General features: G+C 40.9%; 1 protein-coding gene across 2 annotated transcripts in view; it reads right to left on the bottom strand.

Moving 5' to 3' along the window:
• ERBB4 (erb-b2 receptor tyrosine kinase 4) overlaps positions 1 to 25,144 on the bottom strand; it is a 1,312,942-nt gene that overhangs the window by 264,336 nt on the left and 1,023,462 nt on the right. For both annotated transcript variants that reach the window (XM_082261897.1, XM_082261896.1), the window contains exon 17: positions 1,036 to 1,168. In XM_082261897.1, the coding sequence (XP_082118023.1) occupies positions 1,036 to 1,168 (133 nt within the window). The remainder of the gene's footprint in view (positions 1 to 1,035; positions 1,169 to 25,144) is intronic.

The following is a 25,144-nucleotide window of genomic DNA, read 5'->3' on the forward strand; positions in this document are numbered from 1 at the left end:
TGGTCACCAATGTCTGCTCTGCCCCTCTCCTGTGATCCACAGGAGAAATGAGCTTTGGCAGTACTTCTCCTTTAAAGTCAGAAAATGGGGGGGATGCAAGCTAATGCAGGTTACTTGGTAGCAGCTTGTTTAAAACTTTAAATCAAATGTCTCACTTTGCCAATGTGATGGATTTGTTGATAAATAAATCCATTCATCACCAGCACTGAGGTAGTTATCACAGGCTTTGTCGATAAACAAAGCTATGTTAGTGATAGCAACCACAGTATTTCAACTCTCAACTTCACTCATTCCCAATAAAGTGTTTTCATAACACCTATTTAGTGACCAGCAAAACCTTATACAAAGCAGGGTGACCCTAGAATCATCAAGGCCGGTCAATACTGGAATGCATGTTCCAATGAAAGCATGCATTCGATAATGGGGTTTACTGTGTGGTCCCACGCTTTCTGATTTTCACAGCCTATTCATTTCAATGGGCTTACAAAGGTAAAGAAATGCAGAAAAAGTAGTGCAAGCACTACTTTTTCGGATCATGCCACGTCAAACTGCGGTACCATGTGGTTTGGCAGCCCACAAATATGCTGCACTTTGCAACATGCATTTGGGGTACCATTAGCAATTAAATGGCATCTGCATGCATCTGGCAAGGGCAGTGCATTCACATGTGGAGTAGGAAATGTGCATGGAACATGCTTTTTCCCTCACCAAGGACAGGCCCTTGGGCATGGCCAAGATAAAGAAAAACAAGATGGGCCAACCATGGTTACTCTATGTATGTTTATGTTACAATATATGGTATAATATCCTTACAGCAAATGTACAAATATTGTAATAGTGTATAACACCTAGTGCTATAATTACTCTCTATTTTAACTCAATATTATCCTAGCAGTTGATGCAATGAAAAACAGTACTGAAGTATCATGGTTGAATGAGATTTTCATAAAATATGACTAACAGAGCATGAATCAGCTTAAAAAAAATGGAAAGAAAAAAATATTGAAGACTGTGCTCTTGACAGAAAGATCTCACCTCTGTCTCTAAGAAGCGGCGCAAAGCTCTCTTCTTTTTGATGCTTTTTCGACGGATGTAGACAGCAAAGGTTAGACCCATGATGACTATAATGAACAGACCTCCAATGACACTGGCAGCGATGAGGGGAGTTCTAACAGTATTAAAGAAAAAAAAAACAGTTAAACACAAAAAATAACAGAACAGGAAAAAATAGCAAAGAATAAGAGTTGAAAAACTGAGAGCTGTAAGGTCAATACACCTGTTTATATATACCACTCATGTGAAAAATATTATTTATAGTGTTGTTTAAAATAAAGTATTGGGCACAATTTACAAAGCTTTAAAGTAGAACTTTGGGCAAAATAAAAAAAACAATACTACCTGTACTTTTTGTCTTCCTTTAGGCTGGGTTCACATTGGTGCAGCCACAGGGTCGTTCCTAGGATCCGATGCGTGTCTGTTCACCAGTTCAGGTGCAATTGAGGTCTGAATTTTTGCCTGCATTCTCACCTGAACCTGACCCAACTACGCACAGGACCCATTTGCAATCTGCTCCGCAGCTGCTCCGGACCTGTGTGAACCAGCATCCAATTCGCACATGTATAAATGATGAATGAATACAACGCTGTTCGTTTTGCAGATCTAACAACTAAATAGTGCAAGGTTCTGCCTGACTGAATACAAATTTATTGGATAATTTATATGGGTCATCATTTTACAAAGTTATGTTGTTTAATATTTGTTTATTAAAGATAAAAGGTCCATTACCAAGTACAAAGGGCAGTACATATAGCAGTGGAACAATTGGATTCAAACAGAAAACATATAAACGGCATAGTGCATACAAAATCTAGGTTCCAGGTAAGTAATAAGGGTAAAGCTGATGTTATACATGGCATCTTATATGGAGAGTAAAGAGAGATGAGAATGGGTTATGAGGGGAAGGGTAGGAGAGGGTGGGAGGAAAAAGAAAAAGGGGAAAGGGGGGGAGAGGAAAAAGGGATGGAGGGGATGGGGAAGGGTAGAGGGAAAGAGAAAGGTAGGAGTGGAAAACTGGCAATTATACTCTATACTTCCAAAACAGACAGTATAAGGTGTAAAAGTAGAGGCGATCATATGTTAAGTAAGCAAGCCCACTAATCCCGAGGAAGTAGAAGGATCTGCTTATACAGTGGCGAATTCTTGAATTCGAACCAGTGGGCCCATATTTTGGGGCCCATATTTTGGAATGTTGATGTGTTTTGCCTCTGGAAATATAAATCAGTTTTTCAATCTTACAAAGGTATGTTAAACCTTAGAGAAGATTAAAAAAACAAGAAAGTAGTCACCCGTGCCAACGGACCACCTCTATGGGTGAAAAACCTTATGTAAGTCTTCCAATCCTATGGAACTCCTTACCCTTATCTGTCCGATTATCTCCTACTCTATTAGCTTTTAGGTGATCTCTGAAAACCCTCCTTTTCAGAGAAGCCTATTGTGACGGTACTAGCCGTCACTATGGGTGACGGATCACCCTGTCCCTGGATTGTAAACCCCTTTGTGTCATTTTCTTATGAGTTTGGGACATTGCATTTTATTTTCCCTTTATTCATCCTCTGAACAACTGACTCATGGCATTGAGTTAATGTAATGTAATGTTACAACCCATCCCCCCCCCCTCCTGTTTCTGTGTCTAAGTGTGTGGATTCATGGCAGACAATAGTCTGAGTTGGAGACATCTCTCCGCAGGGGGTGTGTATTAAGACTGCTTGTTTCAAATGTACAAATGTTCAGTTCTCATTGGTTGGTCTATGTTCCCTCCCCCCCCCCCTTCTGTGGAAAGGCTAAGGGGAGTTTCCCTAACTGTATGTAAAACTGTGTCTTGGAATGTAATAAAGAGTTTAAGCTCTGCATGGTTAACCCTCAACACCTGTGTGGATTGTCTCGTGATTGAGGGGTTAAGGGCTGGATATGGCTTCTCTGCAGGCTGTGGGTGCGTTTGGAAGACAGGAGACACAGTTTCGGCGGATGTGCCCAGCTGGGGTACAAAGATCCGTTACACCTATCCTACCCACACCTAACAAATGTACCTCCATTTTCTCCATCAGCCTATCCCCCACGGTTATTGCCTTTTGTTTCACTTGACCCTCCCTTCTAGATTGTAAGCTCTAACGAGCAGGGCCCTCTGATTCCTCCTGTTTTGAATTCTACTGTAACTGTATTGTCTTCCCCCACACTGTAAAGCACTGCGCAAACTGTTGGCGCTATATAAATCCTGTATAATAATAATAATAATGTGGGGCTAAAGTAATTAAAATAAGTGGTGTGTGTAAAGCAGCTACTAAACCCCCTCCTGCCATGGAGATAAAATGAAAAGAAAAAAGGGGAACCGTGGGGGGGTTTTCACCCCCTTTTTTCTTTTCTTTTCTTTTCCTTTCTTTCTTCTGTACAGTCAGTCTCCTACTTGTATCCTTTTGGTCTCCATGCCAAAAATCTTGTGAGCTGATAATTTTCGATGCTTTCTGCCTTTGTTGTACACTAAATGATATCCTTATTCTACAAAAAATTGACAAATCCACTGCTTAATTGGCTCCTGAACCTCTCCTCCCCACTTCCTGTTATTTGGAACAAACAGTTCACGTTAGTTGCATTCATGTGCACTGCTCTATGCACACTACACATCCCATAATACGTAGTCTCCAATCCATCTCTGGAGTCATCAAGAGAAGGTGGCTACATTCAGACATGCAGTAGGACCATGGAGAAGAAACATAGAAACCCTGTAACAGAATGTCAGATCACAGAAACGAAAAAAAGGAATGGCTGAGAACAAAAGGAGGTACTTTTTGGAGTTAAGAATACATACTTAGATAGATTCTATTTATTTTAAATCAGATTTTTTTTGTCACCTAAACTCCTATATTATTTAGAAGAGGAGAGGGGGAGTCTTTTGTAGTCTTCTTCCTGTCCCAGAGTAGCAGTGTTGCTCTTCCATAGATATATTAACGTTCATAAGCATTGTCACCCTATGGCAGGATTTGTGTTAATGGTATGCTCAACAGATGAACATAAAAGAAAAAAAAACTCAAAAGAATAGTAATAAGACACCTGCTGAATTTTCCTTCACTAGTTTCATGCAAGTATATGGTATGTTAGTATGATGTAAACTTTTCAGTTAAAATTAAAAGTGGTATTAAACCCAGAAGCAAACATTATATTGCAGCTTACCAATTGTTAGATGTGATGGCTGCATTCATTTTCATTTTAAGGTTTTTTTTTTACCTTGAACAAACTCTCCTGCAAAAATAGTAGTTAGGAGTGTTGAGACAAACCATTTACCACTGACAGGGCTGCTTACAATGGTCAGCTTTTTTCATTTATGCTAAACCCTTATTTCCAAAGGAAAAGACAAAACACTTGCTGTAGCTGCTTGCATAACTGCAGTATGAGCTAGAGTTTGGCTTCAGTTTTTTTTATATCTAGATCTGCTAGTATATATAACACTCCCCTCCCCCCAGACTGGCAATGCTGCTGTCCAAAGGTGCCCCATGTTCTCCTTCATCCAGAGTGGAGGCAATCTAATACAGGAGGTGTGTTACTGGCCAGACCACCAGGCGAAAACAGAAAAAAGCCTAAAAAAAAATAAAACTCACAAAGCCACCACATCTAAGGATTGGTAAACTGCAACATTTGACATGTTTGGTTTAAAACCGCTTTAAGAACTATATTGCAAAACAGCCACCACTAATGAGGTTTAGACCTGCACTAACATGTGGCATTTTCAGAATAAGGATCATTTCATACAGGCGGTTGGATCAGGTCTGCCTGTCAGTTTTTCAGGCAGACCTGATCAGACCCTCTATTCACTCCTATGGAGCAGCAGATGTCAGTGGTGCCATGTCCGCTGACACCAGCCGCTATCCGATCCTGTCCACCAAATCCAGACAGATGGTGACCCAATTTAACATCCGTCTGGAGGATCGGATCAGATAAGATCGGGTAAAAACGGACATGCAGTCTGTTTTCACCCAATTATCCCAAAGGGCGGCTCTTCTGTCCTTCTCCGCTCTGTACAGTGAGTGGAGACAGACCTGTCATCCGCCTGCTCAGCAGGGAGCTGAGCAAAGCGGAGACTGCAGAGCGGACCGCTCGTGTGAAAGGATCCTAAGCATCTGAAAATGATTGGTGAGTGAGAGTAATACTGAAATGACTTCTTGCCTGGCACGTTGATTTAAGCCCCGTACACACGTACCGATCGTCGGCCGAACGATCGGCCGTCTTTTTTCCCTGGGCTGTCGTGTCCGCTGAAAAGTGCAAAAGACTGCACACGAATTTTGTCCGCCGACTGCAGAAGTGATGTCATGTGATGGTTAACTTTCCCTGTGTTTTTTCTTCTCTGAGCATGCCCTGTCTTGCAAATCTGCTGTCTGTCGGCCGAAATCTGTACTGACTGGCGAACAATCGGCCGTTCTGGTGTCGGCATACAAAAATTTTAATGCTTGCACAACAGATTCTGTTCAGCCGAAAGTGCGCTGTCGGCTTTCGGAAGCATCATACTAACAAGCCGAAAATCGGCCGATCGCCGAATCTTTTCGGCCGACAATCTGCACGTAAGTACGAGCCTTAAGGCTCCTTTCACCTGTCAGTTTTTCAGGCAGACCTGATCGGATGCTCCGTGCAACCTTATGGAGCAGAGGATGTCATTTGAGACATCTCCCCTGACACCTGCTGCGATCCTGTCTGTGAAACCCTATTTTCTATCCGTCTGGAGGATCGGATAAAAAATAGACAGGCGGTCCATTTTCCTTTGATCTCCCATAGAGGAGAGAGGGGCTCTCACAGCTCCGTCTCTGCAAAGTAAGAGCAGACGAAGTTGTCATCCGCCTGCTCAGCAGGGATCGGAAGATCTATCCCCACTAAAAGGGGCCTTACTAAAACTGGGGAGTGCAAAATCTGGTGCAGCTGTGCATTGTAGCCAATCAGCTTCTAACGACAGCTTGTTTAATTAAGCTTTTACAAAAAACTGAAAGCTGATTGGTTTCTACACAGAGCGGCCTCAGATTTTGCACTCTCCAGTTTTAGCAAATGATCCCCTTTATTAAAAAAAAAGCTCATATATGGTAAAGAAAGATTTTTTTTTTTTCACATTGTATGCTTGGAAATGCTATCAAACTTACTGCTAAGGGTTTTCAGGAACAGAATACTTTGGAAATTTGTATGTAATTTATCACTAGTTCATGCTCTGCTTCATAGGTGTGCGCAGCCTATTGCATTAGGGTGTGCACCCCAAAGTTTAAATACACATGCATGTGTTTGCCTACATGTACATGGCCCCGGTACATTACTCTCCCTGCTGGCAAAGTGAAATAGAAGTGTGTGGCACTTCTCTTATGGCAGAGCAGGTCCGAGGGAGATCTTCCCCATCTCCTTACTGGCAAACAGAGCGATAATGCTAATGTGCCCTAGGTGATTAGGGTGTGCCCAGGCACACCCGGCACACCCTGTGCGCACGCCTAAGCTCTGCTTTAAGGTGTTATTCTACTATGTAGCTTCAGTATATCAAATCTCTATATTTCCACTAAAGGGTGATCAATACAACTGAACGGTTACATTGGTGTTAACTATTTATGAATATTCCATGCAACTCTTCATCCAAGTGATATTTTGACTATGCCATTTATTGTGCCAATAGGTTCTAAAGTAATTTTGCTTTATTGCAGAACCGCTGTGTACTTGACAGGGAATGAGGATTTTAAGTACGCCCACGTCTTGTCTGTAACTGAACAATAAGCAAGGTTCCTGTGAGCAGCAGCTGAAGCTATGACATCAGCAGCTTCATTCCTGATAAAGCAGCCTTATGAACACTCTGTGCTACAACACGGCTAATAGAGAGGTGGCTTTCTGTGCATAGAGATAGGCAGCCAATTATCTCTTTAATGAAGCGATGCACTGATTGGAAAGACGACTGCAGCTAGCTTCCCCCCTGTGCATTAGTTCAGCTATACAAGAAGTGCTTGGTTTAGTAGGATTTCAAAGCCTATAGCACCTCAATGATGTGGTCTTATCTCACTATTGACTGCAGCATTAACTTGGTAAGAATGGTGTGCTAATTCGTCTGGGATACAATGAAACAAGGTGAAGAATCGGTGTTCTGATAAGACTAATATGCTCCCAGCATGGGAGCTGTGCTCCTGAATTATAAGAGCACTCACTCAATAACATTCATTTCCCTACTTTTAACTTGGTCGAGAAAAAAAAATAATAAGTGCTGATGTTCTGTTCAGTCTAGAATGATACATTTCTGATGTCATTCTTAGGGTGGGCAGTCTGTAGGCGAGATGACATTTGCGTTTGCTAACATCATTAGGTGACAACGTATTGATTTTAAACTGCATGTTTCTAAAGAGATGCATTACCTGTCAGGGGATTTTAATAAAGGTTTTCATACAAATCATTTTGCCAAGATACACCTTATATGTCCGCCCATTACCATCCATTTGTGGGAGCAAGTGGGAACACATTGCTAGAAAGACAACGCATCTAAACCCAAAACTAAAAATGTTATATATTGCAGTTTATCAATCCTTAGATGTGATGGCTGTATTGATTTTCTTTTTTTTTTTTTTCATACTTTTTTATTTTATTTTCACTTGGTAATCCTGTGAATCAAAATGTTTGTCCCACTCACTACATTATATCTATGGGGAGATCATAGATGTGCGCAGCCTGTTGCATTAGCGTGTGCACCCCAAAGCTCAAACACACATGGCTTTCCCTGCAGCCTCAGCTGCATGGGACAGTGCATGAATGGGAAGTGCTCTGTGCTGAGTGGCTTCCTGTTCATTCACAAACTGAATCATAGTTAACATAGTTTACTATGCTTCAGTTATGAATGGACAAAGTGAGCGAGTGTGTTCAATGCGGTCATTTAGAAAAGGAAGTTGCTAAATTACATATTTACTAGCCCCTTCCTCCGCTCTCTATCCTGAAAAATCCCCCAAATGAGCCAGAGGGAGAGGAGAGGAGGGAAGGCAGCAGCACTGTGGGGTGGGGGCTAACAAGGGGGGTGGCCCAGGCAGTAGGGAGAATTGGCATCATGCATAGTGATTAGAGTGTGCCCTGGCACACCTGGCAAACCCCCTGCACACGCCTATGGGAGAGATCCATGGCTGTCACCCAGGCTCAACTTCATACATACAGTACCTTCCTCTCTTTATCTCCATTATGTAAGGGAAGAGAATAGCAAATAAGAGAAAGGAAGGTAATATTGTTTGTGCTTTCAGTTCAGATTACGGGTAGTGACAAGGACACTGAATTTCTGGTAAGATCACCAGGCCTTTTCTGTATTTGGATAAAATGTCTTAGGGTCCATGTACATGGGACGCTGGAAATGGCCATTTAGGAGCAGTTGGGCGTTTTTTTCAGAAGCCCCTGAACGCAGCTCCATGTTATCTTATCTGTCCATGTATACATGGTCGTTTACAGTCATTTGCAGGCAGTTGCGTTCAGGGACTTTTTTTAGAATGCAATTATTTGCGTTCCAACGTGTGTTTCCCGGCGTTTCAAATGCAGAAACGCGGCCGAATGTGACTAAACGTGACTGAACGTGATGAACCTATGTTCAGCCACGTTATACGTTTTTTTTCTTCCATTCAAAATCAATGGTTCCCTATGGGAGCCTATTGATTTGAATGGAAGTCGCACCGCAAGTCGGATCTGACTTGCGGCGCGACCTGCACTGTGAGAATCTTGAGGGGGGTGATGCGCTTCAGAAGTGAGTATAAAGAAAAAATATAATAAATGTATAAACTGGCGTGGTTTACCACGCCAGTTTATACATTTATTATATTTTTTCTTTATACTCACTTCTGAAGCGCATCACCCACCTAAACTGTATACATTGTATTAACTGGTTCCTGGTACCAGTACTGTGGTGCAGCAGTAAGAAGGGAAAAATATATATCCTCAGATAGCGCAGGAACCACCCATACATATAAGATAATCTTGAGGGGGAACTCCACGCCAAAAATGGGAAAAAAACTGCGTGGGGGTCCCCCCCAGGTTCCAAACCAGGCCCTTCGGTCCGGTATGGAATTTGAGGGTAGCCCCACGCCGAAAAAAAGGCGGGGTCCTCCCCAAAATCCATACCAAACTCTTATCCGAGCATGCAGCCCGGCAGGCCAGGAAAGGGGAGGGGACGAGCGAGCAGCCCCACCCCCCCTGGACCACACCAGGCAACATGCCCTCAACATGGGGGGGTGTTGGTGCTTTGGGGCAGGGGGAGCTCTGCACCCCCCACCTCAAAGCACCTTGCCCCCATGTTGATGAGGACAAGGGCCTCATCCCCACAACCCTGGCCGGTGGTTGTGGGGGTCTGCGGGCAGGGGGCTCATCGAATCTGGAAGCCCCCTTTAACAAGGGGGGCCCCCCAGATCCCGGACCCCCTCCCTATGTGAATGGGTATGAGGTACACTGTACCCCTACTCATTCACCACATAAAAGGCAGTGTATGGAAATAACGACAGGAGACGTTTTGGAAAGTTTATTAAAAATCTTCATCCGGCTCTTCTTGTCTTCTCCTCTCCGGGGTCTTCTCCTCTCCGGGGTCTTCTGCTCTTTTGCTGTCCGCTCTTCTTGTCTTCTCCTCTCCGGGGTCTTCTGCTGTCCGCTCTTCTTGTGTTCTTCTCTCCGGAGTCTTCTGCTCTTTTGCTGTCCCCTCTTCTGCTGTCCTCTCTTCTTTTCTTCTCCTCTCCGGTCTTCTGCTCTTTTGCTGTCGGCTGTCGGCTCTTCTTCCTCCGGTCCTCCTCCGACGACGTCTCCGGTAATTATGCCGGTCTCCGGTCTCTGCAGCTTATTATATAGCCATTAGGGGCGTGGCCCCGATGACGTCATCGGGAGGCCCCGCCCCCTCGTGTCACAGATGACACGATAAAAAAAAAAATTGTACTATTATAATAGTATTATAGCGTTAACCACTTTACCACCGGAGGATTTTGCTGTCTTCCGTCCAGGCCACTTTTTGCGATTCGGCGATGTGCGACTTTAACTGACAATTGCGCGGTCGTGCGACGCTGTACCCAAACGAAATTTACGTCCTTTTTTTCCCACAAACAGAGATTTCTTTTGGTGGTATTTGATCACCTGTGCGATTTTTACTTTTTGCGCTATGAACAAAAAAAGAGCGTTTATTTTGAAAAAATAACAATATTTTTCAAATTTTTTTTTATATGAAATTCCCCCCCCAAAAAATGTAAAAATCTAATTTTTTTTAAATTTTTGGCCAATTTGTTTTCTGCTACCTATGTTTGGTAAAAAAAATCATGATAAGCGTATTTTGATTGGTTTGCGCAAAAGTTATTGCGTTTACTAACTACGGGAAAGATTTATGTAATTTTTGGTGTTTTTTTTTTTTAACGTGTAATGGCGGCGATCTGCGATTTTTTTTGCGGGACTGCGACATTGCGGCGGACAGATCGCACCCTTGACTGACATTTTTGACACTTTTGGGGGTACCAGTGACATTACTGCAGTAATCAGTGCTATATATATGCACTGTTACTGTAAAAATGACGCTGGCAGTGAAGGGGTTAATTTTATTGGAGAGGGAGGGGTTAATGTATGCCTGGTGCTTACTAACGTATGGGGGGGGAGGTGACTTTGTGAGACAGGGACAGATCGGATGTCCAGCTATGCTGATCACTCCGATCTGTCACTTCCTGTCACTATGGAGATCCCCGACGATCGGGTAAGAGCAGCGGCGATCGCCGCTGCTCCTCCCCTGGCCCGACTCCCGCTGTGAATGAAAACAGCGGGAGCGCACCTCCGGCGGCGCGCGAGAGCGCCGCCTACAGGGGGAGGAGTCCAGCGACGTAGGTCTCGTGGCAAAGGGATCGTGGCAAAGTGCCGCAGTAGCCTCCATGTGAGCGGAGGTAAAGTGGTTAAGTTTTAATAAAATATTTTTTTTTCTATTATGCGCCAGTTTTTATTTGATAATAAAAAATAAATAAATAAATAAATCAGGATATATCCATTACTAGTTACTACCAAATCAAAATGCCCAATTTGTCCTGAAAAAAACAAGGTATAATCCACCTGGATGGACAAAGTAGTTGTGATGATATGTACAGTTTTACTAACACGTGTCAAAGTTGCAAAATTGGGCTTAGGCATTAAGATTTGTTTTACCCTTAGGTGGGAAGGGGTTAATATATTCCTTTTGTAATTCTAAATTAACAATTCTCCATAACATCACTAATGTAAAATCACATTTTTTTCGTTTTGTTTTTGGGTTTAGATATCCTTTAAGGCTCATTTAATCCCTTACATATAAATATAAGAGATCAGCCCACTAAACTCTCAGCTTAGATTTCTTACAATTGTCCATAGCTGATAATATCGTATAACTGACAAACAGAAAAGTAATACTGGTAGCCAGTCTTTTGGCTGCCACTGAGGGATAAAATCTTTCCTTGTTAAATAACTTAGCACATAGGGGTGAACAAGGTGCTCTAGAGCTTATCTATGTACTTAAAAATAGGCATAGACACATTTTGAAAACAGTACCTTGATTTTTCATATACCATAGGTATGAGGTTGTTTGGGCCACATATAACATTCACAGAAACTTTGTTAAATCAATAGCAATAAAAAAAATATTATTTAAATCGTATGGATGCTTCCAGATAGAGCAGGGGCATTCAAACCATCCGAAAGTTTCTCCCTTAAGCCAGCTCATAGATGGTCCCTACTGAACCAGACAAGATTCAAACCATGTATGAGCAGGCCGATTGTATGCAAGTCGATCCATTGACCAACTTGGTGACAACCAGTTTGTTGGATTTTTACATGCAATTATTGCCAACTATACACACTGACTGTGTTGATGGGGGAATCAAGTGATTTTCTTTCCTAATAAAAAAAAAAAGCTGAGGACCAGTGCGCTACCTAGAGGGTTAAACCTTAAGAACTGCTTCTAATGCAATGGGATAAAAAGGTGTGCAAAACCGCAAAGAAAAAAAGCAGCCAATCTTAATCAGTGTCCCCACTGTGAACAATATCTTAAAAAACTCAAGAAGATCGGCGCTAATTCTCAATTTACCAATAAATTACAATAAAAAAACGATGTAAAACCAATGTGCTAGAATGAATATGATTGCAAAAATGAATAAATATTAAAATCTATTTTATGAATAATATAACTTCTTATGTGATAATCTGCCAATCCTCACTAGAAAATTCAAGCAAGTGCAGATGGATGGATAAGGTGCCGATGGATGAATCCGTGTAATGAAATTGATTAAGAAAAATTAATATATTTTGTGTGTCTTCTATTTAAAAAGATTTTTTCAAGAAAGCCAAAAATTCCAGAGATGTGAAAAAATTCAGTGCAGATGGATAAATTCAGTGCAGATGGATAAATAAAGTGCAGATGTGTGAATAAAGTAAAAAATGGAGAAAATCTGTGATGTGAATGAGTAAATTAATAAATTAATAAATTAATTACCTTTCACACTATATTTATCCATCTGCACTTGTCTCATCTATTTACATTCATTTTCATCATATTATGATATTTTTAGATTTTTTTAAAGGATATATTTATTAATTTACTCATTCACATCACGGATTTTCTCCATTTTTTACTTTATTCACACATCTGCACTTTATTTATCCATCTGCACTGAATTTTTTCACATCTCTGGAATTTTTGGCTTTCTTGAAAAAATCTTTTTAATATTTATTCATTTTTGCAATCATATTCATTCTAGCACATTGGTTTTACATCATTTTTTATTGTAATTTATTGGTAAATTGAGAATTAGCGCCGATCTTCTTGAGTTTTTTTATGATTTTCTTTCCTGAAAGCCGTGGTTGCAGGAAGGAAAATCACATCATGACTAGTTCACGTTTAAGCAAAACAAACCCTCTCAGTCAACATTAACTATTTTTAATCCTTATGTTGCTAGCATTAGTAAATAGACAGAAAGGTATAATATATTTACCTGTTTTAAACTTTTTTCTACATTGCTTCAGTTGCTTCCTGGTTTCTGACCTAGGCTAAAATGATGTCATACATCCCAGGAGTCTTCATGGGTATTTTTTTTTTTTTAATTTTATCTGGAGGAGGGGGAGAAGGGGCTTTCTCAGCTAAGCACACACACCCTCCTGTCTATATGCCTAAGCTAAAAGCAGATTGGTTCCAGGAAGTACATGCTTCATGAATCATCGGTCCTTTCACAAAATGGCCACGTCTAGAAATCCTAGAAAAGTGATTTTTAAAGTGATTTCTTAACAAAATAAAGCATGGAGACATAGATGGATGGGTGAGTTGATTTTGAATAATACAAATGAGTTAAACAGTGTTTTCAGTTTGTGGTGCTCGGGTACAGTTAATTTCCACTTTGAAGCAACTGTACCTGGTTACCTACACAAAATATTCCCTTACTTAAAACTTACATTATGGATAACAGGAGCTAAAGATCACTGGGATTGGGGACCTAGTTTTATGACAACCCTAGGAAGATGTCTACCTTTGGCCTGACCCATTAAAATAAGAATTTCACAGAGAAGTATGGAGGCTCTCTTTGCTGCCTCTAAGCTGCCTAGCTGTGACGTTGATCCGCTTTTTTCAACCACACCTTCACTGTGACCCTGAGTCATTTACTAGGCCTATTGAGTCCAGGACTTAGGTATGCTCGCACTAGGCACTGTTGCCTTGTACTGTGTCCAAGTACGATTATGCCCCTGATGATCTACGCTCACATTGTGCTGGGCCTGAGCACATTTACCTCAACTGTACCCTTTCTATCTTAGTGGGCAAAAATAGGTATAATCTACTCCAGCTTTTGAGTTCCATGTTCAGGCATGGTTAGTGATCACACAAAGGCAACAGCCCCACTAAACAGCGCCACGTCTTTCAACTGAACTGTACCCGAACACCAGTATGGCGTGATTACACTAGTCAAACAAACCACACATTGGGAATCAAATATGTTTAAATAATTTTTAAACATTATATCTGTGTATGTAGACAAGGTTGCATACTGTACAAAAATATGTGTATTCTTCTACAGACTAAAATTCAGAATTTTGAACTAGCATGGATTACAAAGAGCATCATATGTGCTTGGTAATTTTTGCTTGATCCAGTAAGCACTATCACAATTGATTGGTGATTTTGATATCCATACCTCCCAACCATAGGCGTGCGCACAGGGTGTGCCGGATGTGCCTGGGCATACCCTAATCACTCAATTAGCGGTGCTGATTCCCCCTGCTTTCTGGCGCCCCTAGTCTCCCCCTGCAGTGCTGCTAGCTTCCCTCCTCTCTTCTCCCACCGGCTTCTGCAAGGGATGTTTCAAGTTGGAGAGCGGGAGAAGGGGCCACTAAATATTTCCTTTACCAACCCCTTCCTTTTCTGAATGTAAGTACTGGTCGCTCCTGTGTTCATTCCTAACTGAAGCAAAGTAAACTTAGTAAACTATGTTTACTATGCTTCAGTTTGTGAATGAACTACTCAGCACAGAGCACTTCCCATTCATTCACTGTCCAGTCCAGCTGAGGCTGCAGAGAAAGGGGCTAGGGCAGTGATGGCGAACCTTGGCACCCCAGATATTTTGGAACTACATTTCCCATGATGCTCATGCACTCTGCTGTGTAGTTGAGCATCATGGGAAATGTACTTCCAAAATATCTGGGGTGCCAAGGTTCGCCATCACTGGACTAGGAAATCTCTGTCCTCAGTCCTTTTCTCTGTCTCAAAAGTGAAACATCAGGGGTCTGTTTAGACCCCTGATATTTCACCAAAGCCCCCACAATGAGGCTCCTAAAAAGATAAAAACAAAATATCAAAAAAATAATATTGTAAAAAAAAATAATAAAAAAATATTGAAGATAAAAAAACTACTGACACCGTCCACCGCCCTACTGACAACGTTCACTGCTCTGCTGATATACACGCATCTGTTTGTACTAATTCAATGCTCCCAAGTTTGTAGGATGAGAAAGAGGGACACATAATAGCATGAATATCAAAGGGCACATCCCTGCTATGCCATCAGTAAAAGACCATGAGGTTTATTGTGCAAAAAAATATTGGTTTAAGGCTCTTTTCACACTTTTGTGTGAGACCTCAAGTTGCAGGACATGTGAAATGCCATGTATCTCTATGAGAGCTTTTCCAATTGACACTTCTGTCAATGCGGCTTCAGAAAAGGTTCCTGCACTACTTTGATCCGACTTTGACATGACTTCAATGGCAGAGAGTGCAAAAGTCTTATCAAAGTCACTTCAAAGTCGTATCAGAGTCGGACTCCAAAGTTGCACTGAAAATCACGGAACTTTGGAGTCAGCTAGTGTGAAAGGAGACTAAGCCAAAGATTTCTAATTAACACTTTTATTTATTTATTTATTTTGGTCGTTTGCAAAATAACAAATCGGCTCAGTTTACACAACCTGTAAGATGACTTATGCCTTGTTTCCACTGAGCAGAACGGTTCAGGTCGGTACAGTTTGGAAGGTTTAGAATGGTCCGGCCTATTCAGGTGATCATTTCCACTCCAAGTCGGACCTCCAGGGGCCATGCAGGGTTCACACCAAACGTGGTGTTTGTTTTGTGTTTTCGTTTGACAAGAGCATTGATGTTTTCCTGTAGCTCCGCCCTAACAGTACCATTTCCTATGGCCCTACATTTGAAGGAGGACCAGGAATGGTGCGGTTTGGCTCGGTTGTACGGGCCACTTTCATAATGGAAACGCTCAAAATAGCGTACTGTACCGAACTGACCCGAACTGATCTGCTCAGTGGAAACGAGGCATTAGTCCCCTGAAAAGTGACACCCTATTCAGGGCAATAGAACCATTCTAATCGGAGTGCCTTAAGTCGCTCTGACTTAGAAAAAGGTTCCTGCACTACTTGGGGGCGACTTCAGAGCAAATTACATTGACTATTGTTAAAGAAGTAATTTTCAAGCCGCGATGAAGTCGACCTGTGCTAGTGTGAACCAAGACTAAAGGTTAGATAAAAGGTATTGCAATAAAAAATAATACATTATTTATAAAGATCCTTGTATCAGGCCAACAACCAAGGAAGAAAGCGGGACAGAGGGCTTTGGCGCCAAAAGAGGGAAAATCTCTCCAAATGAGGGAAGCTGGGAGGTATGGATATCTGCGTATAAACACAGGCAACACCAAGATCCTATAAAAAGTGATCTATATATATAAGCAGGGTGGAGTAGTTCAATTAAAATAAAATCCCCAGCATTAGGAGCAGTACAGGGTGGTGTGAGCTTATGATACCGGCACAATCTCTTGTAGGATGTGAGCATGTCCTGTATGTCTGTGTGTATATCGGGTGAGCAGTGGTAGGATCGTTGTGCACAACCAGCCTAAACCTAAATCAGGGTGAAGACCCCCCTCGGTCAACTTAAAGCTTGAAGGTAAACAGTTCATAAGTTGAAATACACAAACATGTTAAATACAACACTATTCTGAGCTAGCAGTGTGGATAACATTTTGCATCTTAGCAACGATTTCATCAAAAGGAAGCCATTTAGTGAGATGGGTGATTTGCTGAGCCTGGAAGCTGCAGCCAGTGTCGAAATTCCTCTTAATGCAGTAATTTCTGATAATTGCCGACACACATTTAGAACAACAATTTGTTGAAAAGGCACAAAATACATTTATCTGTATAGAACAGGTGGCAAATGTGCGCGCACATTAGTCACCAATTAGCAGGTATTAACCTTTTAGTTGCTGCATCTCTACTTTTATTAATTGTTGGAACTGAAATTTATTTCGGTTTTTATGGGCTCATTTGGGTTTTATGGATAAAACTTAAGGCCATCGTAAATAGCACAGATGAGGATATCAATATGACAGGAGATCAAATATGCACACATAAAACTATCAGTATCTATCCATATGTGCATTTGTTTTTAAGTGGAATTAATGGAAAAGTATACATTTACTTTTAGATATATATGTAAAGCAGATCAGCTTGATGCAAATAATCTCATCAACATATGTAAATGACCTAGAATTCCTCTCTCTAGCTCTCTATCTCCAGGGGAGGACTGAGCCAGGGGGAAGAGGGGCAATTGCCCCCTGGGCCACTCTGATGTCCTGTAAAAAGGCTGCACTGCTTCTGCCACAGACATGCCTAAAGGATTCCTGGTGAGGAGAAGTAAAAAGTCCCCGCCACTGACCTACTGAATCCGAATTGAAGACGAAGACTTAGTGCAGGCCTCCCTCCCCAGCATGGATGGTGTAAACTGTGTCTGAGCAGAAGCCGGTTCCATGCCCCACTGGAGAGTCTCCTCCCCTGGCTAGCCCCAGCCGAGCTGTCCCAGCTCCCCCAACTGCCCAGGTTGGGAACCCAGATTCAGCCGGTGAGTAGAGAGTACCTGGAGCAGGGCTTCAGCCTTGAATGGGTGTCCGGAAGGAGGACGGGAAGAGTGGGAATGGGAGGGGGGCTTGTTCACTGCACCATGGACTCCTGGTTTATACTTGACTTATTCTCTCTCTCTCTCTCTCTCTCTCTCTCTCTCTCTCTCTCTCTATATATATATATATATATATATATATATACTGTATATAAGTATACACCCACACTGTTCAACCATAACTTTATGACCACTGACAGGTTAGGTGAATAACATTGATTATCTTGTTACAATAGCATCAGAAAATAGGTAGGCTATATTAGGCAGCAAGTAAACATGTTCTCCCTGAGGTTGATGTGTTGAAAGCAGAAAAAATAGGCATTGCAGTTTGTTGTGTATGGGGCTGTGTAGCCTCAAACTAGTCAGGGTGCCCATGCTAAACCCCTGTCCACAGCCAAAAGGTTGCAATGGGCACATGAGCGTCAGAACTGGATCACAGAGCAATGAAAGAAGGTGGTCTGGTCTGATGAATCATGTTTTTTTATATCATGTGGATAACCGGGTGCATGTGTGTCGCTTACCTGGGAAGAGATGGCAGTATAGGAAGAAGGCAAGTCAGTGGAGGCACCGTTAATGCCTTGGTAATGTTTTGAAAAGAAACCATGGGTCCTGCCACTCATGTGGATGTTAGTTTGACATGTAACACCTACCTAAACATTGTTGCTGCCCAAGTACACCCCCTCATCAAATTGGCATCAGTGGCTTCTTTCAGCAGAATAATGTACCCTGCCACCCTGCAGAAATGGTTCAAGAATGGTTTGAGGAACACAACAATGAGTTTGAGAGGTTGAGATGTGCTGGAAAAACAAGTCTGATCCATGGAGGTTCCACCTCACAACTTACAGGGTTTAAAGAATCTGTTATTAATGGCTTGGTGCCAGATACCACAGCATGCTTTCAGAGGTCTACTGGCATCTATGCCTTCATGGGTCAGGGCTGTTTTGGTGGCAAAAGTGGAACTTTCTCAATATTAGGTGGGTAGTCTTAATGTTATGGCTGATCGGTGTGTGTGTATTTATATACAGCGGGTAAAATAAGTATTGAACACGTCAGAATTTTTCTACTTAAATATATTCCTAAAGGTGCTATTGACATGAAATTTTAAAAAGTGTATATGTATCAAATATCCAAATAGTGCAGAGCTTATCCTAAAAAATATTATTATTATTATTAAATCATTTTTTTTTTTTATAAGCAGTGCACCATTTGGATAACTGAAATCTATCAGTAATTAGAAAGCAATCTTGCCCCATGTCAGTGAAAATTAAAGAAATTGCACAATAAAAAGAACATAATTTCAACAAAAGAAAAAAGGGCCACAACCAGGTGCACCTCACAAAATTTCTGACAGAGGAGTGAAAATAATTATCAGAAGAGTTGTCCAAAAGACAATAACCACTTGTGGAGAGTTTCAGAAAGACCTGGAATTAGCAGGTACAATTGTTTCAAAGAAAACCATAAGTAATGCACTCAACCGCCATGCTCTGTATGCACGCTCCCCGCCCAAGTCTCCATTGCTGAAGATAAAGCATGTTGAAGCTTGTTTAAAGACTACTGCACAACATTTTGACAAGCCGTTGAAATACTGGGAGAATATAGTTTGGTCAGATAAGACCAAAATTCAACTCTTTTGATGTCAAATTGCACTGCACATCACCCAAATAACACCATACCAACAGTGAAGTTGGAGTTGTGGGGCTGTTTTTCAGCATACGGTACTGACAAATTTATTTTCATTGAAGGATCGATATATGGGAAAATGTACCAAGAAATTCTTGATAAAAATCTGCTGCCATCTACCAGGATGATGAAGATGAAACGAGGGTGGACATTTCAGCAAGACAATAATCCCAAACATAAAGCCAAGGAAACTCTCAAATGGTTTCAAAGAGTTTTTAATCTCTCTTGATTGTTAGTTACCTTGCATATCTAAGCCTTTAGGTTTACTAGGCCGAATATCCAGGAATCATTGGTACTATACCCTACCTTTATTAAAAAACTTGGTGTACATCCAAGTATTTCAGGATCTCCCAGTTTACATACATTTGGATTTTTCACATTGTTGGAAATTTTATGTTCCTACTGTTGATATCCTTAGCCTTTTATTCAAATGAGGTTGCTACTATGTTTTCATGTTTTTCAAACATATGGCCGTTTGTTCCATCATAACTGGCCCTCCTGAGGGCTTTTCTGATTTGTATCGATATCTGTATATTATACCTGGTTTTGTATTCCTTTGTCTACTTGAAATTTTCAATAAAAATCTACTGAAATTAAAAAAATCACAATCAATTTAAAGTCTAATTAAAGCCGAAATGTTTCTTTTTTCCATTTTGGATAGAGTTGGGGAATGTTTTACTTCTATTCACTGTCACTTTTTTCTTTACAGTGACATTTGTTTGGTATCATTGGCTATAGCTCTTTGCTGCTACCTATTGGAGTTTGTTCTCACATATCTATGCATTTTTATGCACTTTTTGCACTTATGCACTTTATCACATCACTATTTATTTTGATGTCACATTATATATTTTTGATGTCAAGTATTTATTATTGATGTGTATATTTTAAGTGAGTTTTCTTATCAAGTTTATTGGGGATTAATTGAGCGCCGATTTTATTGCCTTTTATTTAATTCTGTAAAGTCTTTTTGCTGTGTTTTATTAGGGAGTGTTCCCTTTATTTCCTATTCTTTAGATATTTGTGTTTGTTATGATTGACCATCACTGTGGGTTTAAGCCCCCGTTCACATAGGGGCGATCCGACTTCGGGTGGCGACCTCCGAGATCGCGGTGCGAGCAGCGCGCCGCGACCTCGGAGCGGCCGCCACGGACTTCATAACATTGAAGTCTATGGAGGTCGCCTCCTGGTCGCCCCAAAGAAGCTCCGGACCCTTTTTCTAAGTCGGAGCGACTTGTGTTGCTCCTATTAGAACGGGTCCGCAGCTTCCCTATGGAAGGCGACCTGCGGCGACCTGTGAGGCGACCAGGTCGCCTCACAGGTCGCCTCTATGTGAACGGGGGCTTAGTGTTGTGTTTGAAGTCAATGAATCAGTGTTTTTTCTTTAATCTAACTATGCAAATATAGAATATTATTTGGATATAATACCTGCTTATTACTCTTCCAAGCAACGTGCCTCTGATTACATAGCCACTAAACATGGAAATGCAGCCTTGGCTGTTTTTGTATGTGACATTACAGCCATTGGGATATTTTTAAGAAAATAACCCACAGTTCTAAATGTGGCTATCAAGAACACTCAATTACAATAGATATGCTTCATATCAACACAAGCAGTTAAATGGGCTAGAAGCATTTATATAAGAACATTAAGTGCAAGTGTGGCATAAAAATAAACAATGTCTTGTTATGTGTTGTTAGGTGGTTTTATACATGTAAATCTTTTTTTCATCAAACATGCACATCTGCTGAATAATTCATGTTGTACTAGATCCCCTGAGTAGTACATGCTGCTCTTGCTTATCTTTGCTTAATCAGCAAAGAATAATAGGTATATTCTAAAGATTCCCCATGCAGTCCATTCCATGGTCTTTAATTTGACTGTTTCCTGCCCATTCATGGTCAATGGGCAGAGATGGGGAGGGAAGGGTACCACTGATAGACACTGCTGGCTCCATTTATCATAGAAGGGGTTTATCGTCATCAGAACAGACATGTTTGTGAAACTAAACAGCAAACTATTAGCACCACTGAGTGCATTATTTTTGCTCTAGTACATGGCTGCTGTTGTGCCGTCGCTTGTTCTATAATTTTATATGGTACAACCTTCCTTTCTGAAATTTGTAAGGGTATAGGATTTGGAGATTTGGTAGTGGCTAACAGCAACTGAAGGTACTTTTTAGTTAAAAATACATACATGAATGCTGCCCGGGCATGTATACCATCCATGTGGAAACAGACGACACCCCCGCGGATTGCCCATTGGCTACAGAGGGTTGAAGAGGTTAATAGGATGGAGAATTTGATCAGGACTTCCCAGCATAGGGGAGATGGACATGCGGAAAAATGGAGGATGTGGGATCTCTTTATCACTTCCGGAGAGGGGGCTCGTCTGATGGTGGAATGATTAAATTAAAAGAACAGATAGTCATACCTAAGGTCTGATGGCAGGGTCAAATATTGCCTGGGGATATAGGTCCCCTTCTTTGGGTGTTTTTCTGTTTTTTTTTCTCTCTCTTCTTTTTTATTACTAATTCCTTTCTTCTCTTTCTCCCTCTCCTTTCTTACTTTGATCCTAATGGTAGACCTTTTTGCCTACTAAAAGGAAGGAAAAAAAAGAAAAGAAAGAGTTGCATACCAGTGAGGGTTTTTTTTTTTTTTTCTCTCTTGGGTACTTAAGGGGGGGGGGGGGGGGGGGGTTGATTTGCGTATGTGATGATGCTAAACCCTAATTAATGACTTTTTGAATTACCTGTACCTGGTTGTAATCAATAAACTTTATAAATATAAAAAAATAAAAAATAAATAAAAAAGGAAAAAAAAGAATACATACTTGAATAGAATTCTCTAATGTCACTTTAACTGCAATGGAGTAAACCATGTCACCAACCTGGCTGTGCTATTTGTCAGGGCTGTGTAAATCCAATGACTCGCTACACATAACTACATATCCTTTGTCAGGTTAAGCATCCCCCAATACAGTATATATTTAAACTTTATGCCCAGAGTTTCACTTTAATACTTAAATAGATGATAGCTTCAAAAAAAAGTAAAGGCATCTTGAAGGCTTGAAGTATGCCTAGAATACGATATCTACTACATTGCATCTTATATAGTGTCCTACCTGACATAGCAAAGCAGCCACTTTATCTAGGGATGACTTACAGTTCAATCTGAGAATTCTTCTAAACCACTACCTAGCAGTGCATGATGGGATTTATAGCTCAATAACATCTGGAGAGCCACAGGTTGACTAAACATAATGTAGATAGGGGACGCATGAATAAACTGTTTCGTGTTGAGCAGCATGCCATTGGGACAAATAGGCAATCCCATTGTGGAGGAAAGAAGGTTATTGAGTAGGCTATATTGTGCTAATGTGTTTTGTCTTTGGGGTCCAATAAACATGTGATAAAGGAAACTCACTCATTTAACCAGAATGTCTTCTAAGGGATCCATAATTTCAGTTGATGTTTACGCGGCAGTGAAAGTATACAGCTCACAGTGGGGGTTGAGGAAGACTCTCAGTTAATTAAAGCTTCATGAGTTAAATGAGGTTTGTGTAATGAGCAGCCTAATTCATTGTGTGTGTATCACTTTGTTTGGGAAGAGTAATTATAGCCTCACTCTGTAGTAAGAATCTGAAGCTACATTTCCTGACCTAGTTCAGTGGAGTAGTCCTCAGTAGCCTTCATGCTGCAGCTCTCTTTATGAAGGGATCAAACATAAATAGACATTAAGTGTTTTTTTCCCTTAAGAGAAAGTAAATGTCAATAAATAAATTGCTGTGTACTAGCACACGTGAAACATAATGTACAGCTCTACATTTTGCTCTGCCAAAGTGCAGAAATTGGTATAACCAGAAGTACTTAATTACATGGTTTGCCCAAATGTGTTGTGCCATAGAAAATGTTTTCTTAGGAAGCACTTAAAAATCTCTGTAATCTTTCCATTTCTCTTACAAAAAATGACAGAACTCAGCAGTCTGGAATGAAAAATAGATGGTCAGATCCTAAGAATCCTAAAGTGACCCGATGATATATTTCCCAATAAGCAAAGACTTTAAAAAACTTCCATAAAACCATAACTATTCAGTGTTTAAATATACAGTCAGGTCCATAAATATTGGGACATCGACACAATTCTAATCTTTTTGGCTCTATTCACCACCGCAATGGATTTGAAATGAAACAAACAAGATGTGCTTTAACTGCAGACTTTCAACTTTAATTTGAGGGTATTTACATCCAAATCAGGTGAACTGTGTAGGAATTACAACAGTTTGTATATGTGCCTCCCACTTTTAAGGGACGAAAAGTAATGGGACAGATTAACAATCATAAATCAAACTTTCACTTTTTTATACTTGGTTGCAAATCCTTTGCAGTCAATTACAGCCTGAAGTCTGGAATGCATACATCACCAGACGCTGGGTTTCATCCCTGGTGATGCTCTGCCAGGCCTATACTGCAACTGTCTTCAGTTCCTGCTTGTTCTTGGGGCATTTTCCCTTCAGTTTTGTCTTCAGCAAGTGAAATGCACACTCAATCGGATTCAGGTCAGGTGATTGACTTGGCCATTGCATAACATTCCACTTCTTTCCCTTAAAAAACTCTTTGGTTGCTTTCGCAGTATGCTTCGGGTCATTGTCCATCTGCACAGTGATGCGCCGTCCAATGAGTTCTGAAGCATTTGTCTGAATATGAGCAGATAACACTTCAGAATTCATCCTGCTACTTTTGTCAGCAGTCACATCATCAATAAATACAAGAGAACCAGTTCCATTGGCAGCCATACATGCCCACGCCATGACACTACCACCACCATTCTTCACTGATGAGGTGGTATGCTTTGGATCATGAGCAGTTCCTTTCCTTCTCCATACCATTCTCTTCCCATCACTCTGGTACAAGTTGATCTTGGTCTCATCTGTCCATAGGATGTTGTTCCAGAACTGTGAAGGCTTTTTTAGATGTTGTTTGGCAAACTCCAATCTGGCCTTCCTGTTTTTGAGGCTCACTAATAGTTTACATCTTGTGGTGAACCCTCTGTATTCACTCTGGTGAAGTCTTCTCTTGATTGTTGACTTTGACACACATACACCTACCTCCTGGAGAGTGTTCTTGATCTGGCCAACTGTTGTGAAGGGTGTTTTCTTCACCAGGAAAATAATTCTTCTGCCATCCACCACAGTTGTTTTCCATGGTTTCCGGGTCTTTTGGTGTTGCTGAGCTCACCGGTGCGTTCTTTCTTTTTAGGGATGCTCCAAACAGTTGATTTGGCCACACCAACTGTTTTTGCTATCTCTCTGATGGGTTTGTTTTGTTTTTTCAGCCTAATGATGGCTTGCTTCGCTGATAGTGACAGCTCTTTGGATCTCAAATTGAGAGTTGACAGCAACAGATTCCAAATGGAAATAGCACACTTGAAATGAACTCTGGACCTTTTATCTGTTCCTTGTAAATGGGATAATGAGGGAATAACACACACCTGGCCATAGAACAGCTGAGCAGCCAATTGTCCCATTACTTTTGGTCCCTTAAAAAGTGGGAGGCACATATACAAACTGTTGTAATTCCTACACCTTTCACCTGATTTGGATGTAAATACCCTCAAATTAAAGCTGAAAGTCTGTTTCAGTTAAAGCACATCTTGTTTGTTTCATTTCAAATACATCGTGGTGGTGTATAGAGCCAAAATGATTAGAATTGTGTCGATGTCCCAATATTTATGGACCTGACTGTATTACAATGAATGTACAAGGTTTTATACAGAATATACTGTAATTTATTCATTGTGTTTTAAAATATTGAATTCACTTTTAGGTGGGAAGGGGTTAATAATACATATTTATCATTTTCAACCAGTAGGTGGAGCTCTGATTTACATTTCACATGTTATCACACTAAGCTTTGCTACAGCTCAAATTAGACATACAGCTTCTTCCAACTTCTCTTTCTACATGCTTTCTCTGGCTTCTTACAGACTATCAGATAGAAAAAGACACTAAGAAAGGTGAGAGCTACA

This window comes from Pelophylax lessonae, assembly GCF_965119305.1.
Source record: "Pelophylax lessonae genome assembly, chromosome: 6".
In the NCBI taxonomy this organism is placed as follows: Eukaryota; Metazoa; Chordata; class Amphibia; order Anura; family Ranidae; genus Pelophylax; species Pelophylax lessonae.